At 41.6% G+C, this 8,897-nt stretch overlaps 1 protein-coding gene across 1 annotated transcript; it reads left to right on the top strand.

Annotated features, from left to right (window-relative positions):
- Positions 1-260: 260 nt before the first annotated feature.
- On the top strand, positions 261-8,606 carry ADSL (adenylosuccinate lyase; the record flags this gene model as incomplete). Its single annotated transcript, XM_010015004.1, has 9 exons — positions 261-432; positions 745-791; positions 1,181-1,271; positions 2,076-2,145; positions 3,165-3,312; positions 5,287-5,377; positions 5,975-6,064; positions 7,968-8,144; positions 8,464-8,606. Coding segments are annotated over 9 exons (973 nt in total), but the record flags the coding sequence as incomplete, so codon positions are not given.
- Between the last annotated feature and the right edge of the window lie 291 nt (positions 8,607-8,897).

Genomic DNA, 8,897 nt, shown 5'->3' with positions numbered 1-8,897 from the left:
AAAAAATGACTGCTGGAGCTGAACCCGGGACCCCAACCCAAACCATTCTGTGGTTCTGTGCTTCTAATTTCTCAAAAGAATGATAATGTCTTCAGTACGTTTACTGGTGTAAGCCACATCTTTCCAGTTTCTGCTTAGAGGTGTCAGAAACACCAACCAACAAGAAGGTCTTAACAGTAGACTCAGCAGCAAACTGTGGTCCTTGCAGAGTTACTGTGTGAATTATCAATGAGTCACATTCTGTTCTTGGTTGGTTTCAGACCTGCACAGCTCACCACTGTGGGGAAACGCTGCTGCTTGTGGATTCAGGACTTGTGCATGGACCTGCGGAACCTGGAGCGGGCTCGGGATGACCTGCGCTTTCGGGGTGTCAAAGGCACCACCGGCACTCAAGCCAGCTTTTTGCAGCTCTTTGAGGGAGACCATAATAAAGTAAGTCAGACAGCCCACGGCGTAGACTTGCAGTCTTGGCAATTCTCCCCTCTGGAATGCTGTTCTCCTTGGCGGAACGTGGAGATTCTGGCATCAAATTCACAAGGGCACTGTGATATCTCTGGGGCCCACTGGCAAGGCCCTGTGTGAAAGTGAGCAGAATTTGGGGAGAGGGGGCTTCCCAACAAGTAAAACTTCTGTTAACAGTAAGCTGAGAAAAGCAGAGGATCCTTTTCACTGTTGCTGACGTTCCTGAGTTGTTGCATTCTGAGCTCTGTTTTGTTTTGTTTTGTTTTTTTCCTTCACCCTGAGGTTGAAGAGCTGGACAGATTAGTAACTGCAAAGGCAGGATTTAAGCGGTATGTACCTGTATCTGGTGTTAGCAAAGTGTTACTCCTGCTGTCTCTGTTGGCCTAGCTTCCCCTCGCTGCCAAACTGACACATGTGCTGCTGTTGACTTATCTCCCCATGCCATCTTCCATTCCCAGTTGCAGCTTCCTGCAGGAAACTTCACCTTCTAAATAAGCTGCTTCTACTTGTCTCCCTGCCAAAGCACAGCTGTCAATTCTTCCTCTGTTTTTCTCTTTGCCTTCTGCATGCTGCCCCAAGAAATTGACAGCCTGAATCCAAAGTTGTTCTCATGAGGGCAGAGTGACAGCCCTCCACTTCAAGAACCATGTCACTCCTTGTTCAAAGTCTTGCAGTACCGTTGTACCTGTCTGGAGCACTCACCTGTGCTTATTTCTAGGGCTTTTATGGTCACAGGGCAGACCTATAGTCGCAAGGTGGATATTGAAGTCCTGTCTGTGCTGGCCAGTCTGGGGGCATCTATACACAAGGTGAGCACCCTGTTTTATACACTGGAAAGAGGGAAAAGCATTTTAGATTGTGAAGAGAAGGTGCTCATGGTGCAGGGTTCTCTTCTCAAGAAATATTAATTGGTATTCCTTGTTTAGCTGTTCTGTTTGTGAGCATGCAAATTCACCGCTGGGTACATATCTAGTAATCAAACCTCAAAGATCTTGAGACCAGTGGCAAATAAAGCAAGTTACTGAGCAGACTCTAAGATGGGTTAACAAATCCCACACCAGATGTTAGTCTAATCTATGCTAAATTGATCCAATTAAACTAAATGTCTTTCCTAGTGGTATACGGAGTTTTTGTATTTCACCATTTGTTCCTAGTTAATTGCTTCTCTGATAATGGTGTTATTCTGTCCTTGTGGATGCTTTTCATTGATTTATCTCTGTTCCCTCCCTCCTTCTCTTGGGCTGTGGTATTCTCTTTATTTTTGTAGGCTGGCTCGTTCAGCAAACACACATTATCTGTGTTTGCAAATCACTGTGTAATTTTGTTATGCATTTTCAGTGTTCCCTCCTGGTCTGTCTTCCATTCCCTTCAAACACTTGCCCTTCTTGGAGTCCTGTTATGTTCTAATGCATTCTTCCTTATGTTTTCTTGGCTGGGATTTTTAGGCAGGAAGTACGATTGCAGTGTCAATCTTTCTGTCAAATTTTTCAGTGCCCTCCCAAGTTTGCTTCTCAGACACAGATGAAAACACTTATCCAGTAACACTAACAGGAGTATATACTGGTGTGTATTAGTTTGGTTCTGTTTGTTAATTTCTGTGGGGTTTTTTCTAGATCTGTACTGACATTCGTCTTTTGGCCAATCTGAAGGAGATAGAGGAGCCTTTTGAGAAAGACCAGATTGGTAAGGGATGGGAGACGTTTCCTGGATTGGTGTGTGTATGTTTTAATTTATGTTGCTGCAGCCTTTTAATGATACTTAGAAATGTCACCGACAGTAGTCGTTTTAAGTTAACTGGGGTTTGACATTATTAGTATTTTAGGTCCTTTTTAAAGAAAAAGAACTTAAAAACAGAAAAGAAAAAACAGGCACTTTACCCGAAGGTTTTTGGATAGTAAGTAATTAAAATCAGATTTGTATTCATGCCCTTCGTGGGTCAGGGAGGAGAGCAGAAGCAGTCATGCATACCCCATTCCCCACAGAGGAAGACTTGGCTCTGAGGAGTACTTACTTTTTTCCATTACCCTTGAAGCTGACTGGAGCTGTAGGTTTTCAGATTGACTCAGCGTTTTGGTCTTTATAAACAGGCTAGTTTGGAACAATGAAACTAGGCTGGACCCTTGCCAGAAGAATACCAGTGTTGCATTTCTGACATTACTAGAAGGAAGAGATTTGGCTTTTGGCTGGAAGAAAGTTCAGGTCCCTTAAATAGTTGCGTAGGATTGAATTGGCAAATGAAGCCTTAGTCAGATCTGTTACTTGAACCATTCTGTGGATGGTTTTGATACCCATTCACCAGAGCAACTGGCAGCAGTGTAAGTGTCTGACTTTGAAGGACAATATTATTGAGCAGATGGGGTCTTCAACGTTGCTCAAGTTGCCACAGGTATCCTAGAGAGATGGTGCTAAGTACTGCGTTAAAAATTAAGTCCATTTGTTCTTTTTATGTGGTAGCACTTCTGTCTTGCGGAATTGCAAATTCTCTTTTTTCCTCCCCACATTTGGATGTTTCTAATGTGAAGGGGAAGTGTGGTGGTGTAATTTTCTTTATTCCGTCTTGTCCTTAGAAAATCATATTTTGAGGCTTTAGTAAAAACATGATTCCTGACACATTTTTCTTACCTGGGGGAGGACCTTCACCTCTTCATCTTGAGCGTACTACTTCTGTTGCCCTGTTCCCATCACTCTTTCTCCTTTCACAGGTTCAAGTGCTATGCCTTACAAGAGGAATCCAATGCGTTCAGAACGCTGCTGCAGCCTGGCTCGACATCTGATGACTCTGGTGCTGGATCCCCTCCAAACAGCCTCTGTGCAGTGGTTTGAGCGAACGTTGGATGACAGTGCCAACAGGTTTGTTTAGATCGTGCGACGCAGGGATTTCAGCAGGTCTTGTGCAGAAAGGCCCTTTGATGTATTTAGAAAATACTATTTTTAAACTTAACCCACAAGTTACCATCTTGATGAAAAGCAGTCTCAGAATCTAGAGACTACACACTTGTTTCGTGTATAAGATCAGATTAAAACTGTTGGGGTTTTTTCTTGTCAAGAAGGGATGCAGAAGCCATGGTAATAAGTTGCTCTCATGGTCTTCTTGTTTCAATGGCATATTATAACAGTATTCACATTTCTCAAAATTTTCTCCTTGTTTTGAATGTGATTTTTGACCCCGTTCTTCTTCACGTAAAAGAATAAGCCAACATTTTATTTGTAATCCCTTAACCCCCTGAATACTCTAAAGAAACTTATTCTAATCTCTTTGTAAAGTGTTGTCCTTTACAAGAACTAAAGAACAGTAAGTAAACAAGTTCAGATCCGAAAGAAAGAGCACAAACATTATTTTTAAGTAATGTTTCAGGAAAACCTATGCAAGTCTTTCAGAGACTGCTCAGCAAACTTTGCTTTCTGACTCTTCATTATGACTATTTTGAGGTGAGCAAAAGTTATCTGTGATTATTATCAAGCAAATTACAGCAATTAAATTCAATGCTTCCACTTTCTGGTTAGCACTAAATCTGCATAAAGCTCGTATTTACATTTTAAATGTTGTAGTTTCAAAGTAGTCTTTTGTTGCAGAATTTGATCTCCTAGAATCGTAGAAGTCTTTAGATTCCTAAGGTATGGGGCTTTTGGAACAATGAGCAAGAGTTTTGTCTATAAACCAGTGTTAAGATTGTTGATGAGCACATTATTTTAAAAATGTCTCCACAGACATAATGTCTGCATAAAACGTCATGAAAGCGTAGAAGATCTTTTCCCAAAAGAACTTTCCTCCACAGCTGCTACTGTGGTTAAGAAAAGAGCTGCACAGGCAGCAGCAAACAATTTGAATTTAAGAAAGTTGATACTGGTTGGTATGGTACACTTTCCCAATAGCTACCAAGTGTTGAGAGATGTTCTGGGATGCTTCAGATTTTACTTTCGTCTCATCTAATAGAAAGGGTCATTTGTCCACTTCATAATCCGATTAAAAAATTATGTGCCTTGGATTTTTCTTGTTAAAGCTACAGTGTTTTGAAAGGAGAAAATGCAATCAACCTACAAAACAGCAAAATCCTTTTTACGACACTGAGCTAGAACTGGGGCCTTAAACGTAGCACAAGGTTCAAGTACTAGTATATTTTAAAAGATGACAGTTTAGAATGGGCCCAGCACTGCTATCACGGGTGGATAATGGATCATGCTGTAGTTGCTGCACTGTGACATAGAGCCTTTTGCCTGATACAGCTCAGTCCCCACTACTCCTTTTGTTTCCCTCCTTTCCTTTTTGTCAGGAGCCTCCTCTGTGACCAGGAGCTGGTCTTTTGGAGGAAGCCCCCACTAAATGCATGGATTGCTTTGAAAGTTCCCCGCTGAGCACAGCCAGGCACAGCATGAGTGTGCAGCAGTCTTACTCCTGGAGAGTGAGATCAGGGCAACATAGAGCACAGGAAGATACTCATGAGTTTGCTAGCTCTCTAACTTGCTTCCCTCTTTCCTACCTGTGTAATCATTGTATTATCTTGGGCTTTATAGGTGTGCTTTCACCCTTTCTCTTCCTCTCTCTTCCTCTACTGACAATAATAACAACAACAACAATAAATAATAATACAAACCAAAACCCCCTCCTTTCTCCTCAGCTTAAGAGCTATTGCTATAAGATGTTCTTTAGCTTTCCTGGTTGTGACATTTAAGCACCAAGCAGCACCCATAAGGAGAACAGTTCCAGCTTTAAGGCCACAGTAGTGCTATTTAGAGTTATTTACAGAAACTGAAGAGCTGGATCTGAGGTAGGGTGGAACATGGCCTTTCTTGCTAACTGGGGCCCTGGGTATGTGTGTTTCATAGGCGCGTGTGTCTGGCTGAGGCTTTCCTCACAGCTGACATCATTCTGAGTACACTGCAGAATATCTCCGAGGGACTTGTGGTATATCCAAAGGTAAAGCAGGAGATAATGTGTGCAGTGGTGCTGCCTTGGTAAGGCTGCAACTATGCCAATGTGTATAAATATCATTCCACTCAAAGGATTCTGTTTTTATCTGTTAAAACGGAAACTATTCAGAAAACTGAATATAAAATATTCAGGTTTTTATAGTTTCTGAATTTTGCTCTCTATTCTTGCTATAGTCTCACTGTGTGCAGGGCAGACATGAAAAGGGTACTTGTTAAAGCCAAAAGATAGTAAATTGAAAACTTCTCACAGAGGTTATTTTTAACCTGAGCTACAACATGGATCTGTAGAACTCGGCATCAGAAGGCACATCTCATACAGTCCTGTCACTTACCTACAGGTTAAAAAAAAAATAAACAATTGTATATCTTTTCCATAGTAATGTCCCTTACAAGATAGAGCTTCTAAGTATTATCAGCTTCAAGACCTGGAGTTCCAGAGCTAAGTTCACAAAGAGAAATTATCTTTGCATCATTGTCCAGTCCTGGAGATTCAAAGGGAGAGGAAAACTTCACTGGGAGTCCCAGTCCACAGAATTTCTAAAATGCTGCTTCTTACTTCTGTTTTGGTTTTGTTTTATTTAAGGTGATTGAGAGGAGGATCCGTCAGGAGCTGCCGTTCATGGCCACAGAGAATATAATCATGGCGATGGTGAAAGCAGGAGGCAATCGTCAGGTACAAATGCAGTCCAGAATACCTTTGTTCACTGCCTGGCATTTGAGTCCTGAGAAAACAAAGTATCTGGGCTCTTGCCCTGACTGTCTCACCTTTCTTTGTTCTCCACCTACTCCCACAGAGTTATTAATATTACACTGGTGCTGCAAAGCCAGTCTCTGCTCTCTCAGGAGAGCAATTGTGGAGATCCATGTTTTCTGTTAGGAACACTGTGTGTTTGAGCTAATCTGGCCGGCTGTGCTGGAGAAGAGGGAGACCTATTTTTATACTAGATACTAGTAGGCATTTTCCTTTTGTAAATGTTTGAAGGAACTTGGAACACAGGCCAGGCTTCTTTAAATGGAATATGTTGGCAGTTGGCTACCTTATAAATTAGAAGAATGAATCAGTGCTGCTAAAGAAAAAGCAAGTAAGACCATTCCATACCATTCACTCACATGTCATTCTAACCCTAATTCAGCATAGTGCTTTTTATTATTGTTTATGGTCCTTCATTCAGTTTTCTGTGTTCAAGCAAATAGAAATTAAATGTTTTCCTTTAGTAAATAAATCCAGGCACAAGTAGATAATATTTCCTTATCATTTAATTTCACAATTCAATTTAAAACTGATAATCAAATTTACATCTTAATAAAACAGCTTATTTTCACTCACCATAAGATAGTAATTTTTTCCTTTTATGATTACTTCCACATTAGGGACAGCAGTTAAATTTGCAAGATAGTAATAGTGGAAGTGTTTGCTAGAAGCTTTGCGTGGGATATGTGGCTCTAGTTCTCTGAAACACTTTGGCAACTCACCCATGATGTTAGTCAGGAAACATACTTTTTGTTTGTTTGTTTTTCCCCTGTGTCTCTCATGTTTGTGACTGGGTCAGTCAGTAAGCTTCCTAACTAAACGTATTAAGGGTCACACCATGTGGATAAGTTTCATTATCTTTTCAGCTGGTTCCCTTTCTAAAGTATCCCATACTTACTTAAACAGTCCTTTCGCTTTTGGTTAGATTGAAGAGTGAATTTCATTTGTGTTTATTATTGGCCTACCTTCTTTCTGGTGCTGTTTAATTACAAATCTATAGAGTTTAGTTCATTTATAAAAGCTGTTCATATTCACATTCGTATGTTTCATTTTTATGTGCTGAGAACTCTGGAACAGGACATTTTCTGTGTTTTCCCACCTCATAGCACAGAAACTCACTTCCTTTCCCCACTAGTGAACAGCACCCTCCCCTAAACTTCAGGAGGCAGATCTGTTCGCATGACACAGGTCAGTGCTGGAGCAAGATGGCATCTGGAAAGAGGAAACAGGATTATTTTCCTCTTAACTGAAGACAGATCAAGGAAAATATGTAAGAGGAGAAGATTCATACATGGCTGTAAATGCAACCACATGACTGTATTTTAGGGCCATCTGGTTTTGCAGTTGGGTTCCCTTGTTTTTACAGATTGATTCCACAGGAAGGCAAGGGATTAGAAAGTCTTTCAGAACAGTTATTGTAATGGTTTTGCCAGTCTTAGTGCCATGTAAGAGTTCTTCAGGAGAGAATGTGAGGCGTCCCTGCCCATGGCAGGGGGGTTGGAACTGAATGCTCTTAAGGTCCTTTCCAATCCAAACCAGATTCTGATTCTAAGTTTGTGGCATAATTGAACAGGGGACATATGTGACATTCAGACTGTTTTAGTCTCAAAGAGCAGATACAGAAGAATAAAGAAAATCTAGTTTTAATACAGTGGTCTATGAGACTCTGCAGTCCAAGCTGTGTCTCATTTGTGTGCTGTCCAGTGCAGCTCCCTTTGCAGCACCCTTTGATGTTTCTCCCTCCCACACAATGGATGAACATGTGCTGTCAGTAGCAATGGAATGACTTTTTTCTTTTCCCCTCCTCTTCTCCCTGCTCCTATAGGATTGCCACGAGAAGATTCGTGTTCTCTCCCAGCAAGCAGCTGCTGTTGTGAAACAGGAAGGGGGTGATAATGACTTAATTGACCGTGTTCGTGCTGATCCTTACTTTAGCCCCATCCATAAACAACTGGAAAGCCTGTTAGATCCCTCCTCTTTCACTGGACGTGCTCCTCAACAGGTAAGTAGTGGAAAGAGACTACAGGTCCTATGGGTTGTAATGCAGCAACATGTTGCTTAATGCTGCGTCCTGTTTTATGCCAGAGAATGCACACATTATGTACCTCTGCATACTACTAAGGCAGACACATTTCTCTCTTTTATTTTCCTTGGCTTTCTTGACTCTCTTCCCTGTGGGCTTCACACTTTTGACCCTGGACATACCAGACTGCTAGGTGGCTCTGTGAAAGGGACCCTAGTGAGAAAAACAGGCCTGAACAGGGAGGAGAAGAGAGGCCACTTCTTTTGCTCATTTTCTTTTCCCTGCCTTTCTTGAACAGGTGGCAAAGTTCCTGAAGGAGGAGGTTCGACCGGCGCTGATTCCATACCAAAGTAAGATGGGTGGGAAAATTGAGCTGGCACTTTAGATATATTCTGCAAAGGTGTGTGGGTACAGAAAGATAATAAAAGCCTTATTGAACCAGGTCTCTTTAGTGTGTCATGTAATTTTGGGTTCTCTACAGTACATTTAACCCCCAGAGCTTACAACCACCTTAGTTCTAGATGGGTTTTTCATTCTTTGCCTGCTGTTTAATTAAGCCTCCATCTATTGTGTGCTGAGTTACTGAGAAATGCTTGAGTGTGACAAGGTAACTTTATCACAGTCCTTTTCAATGGCTCCTTACAGAGCACCAGCAGCTGTTTAAGAAGCAATGCCAGGTGCTGCCTGAAATTCATGTGTGAATGACTTGTTGAAGAGCAGGGGTAAGGGGAA

The sequence above is a fragment of the Nestor notabilis genome, unplaced genomic scaffold, assembly GCF_000696875.1.
Source record: "Nestor notabilis isolate BGI_N333 unplaced genomic scaffold, ASM69687v1 Scaffold36455, whole genome shotgun sequence".
Lineage (NCBI taxonomy): Eukaryota > Metazoa > Chordata > Aves > Psittaciformes > Psittacidae > Nestor > Nestor notabilis.
This window is presented reverse-complemented; position numbering and strand designations above follow the sequence as displayed.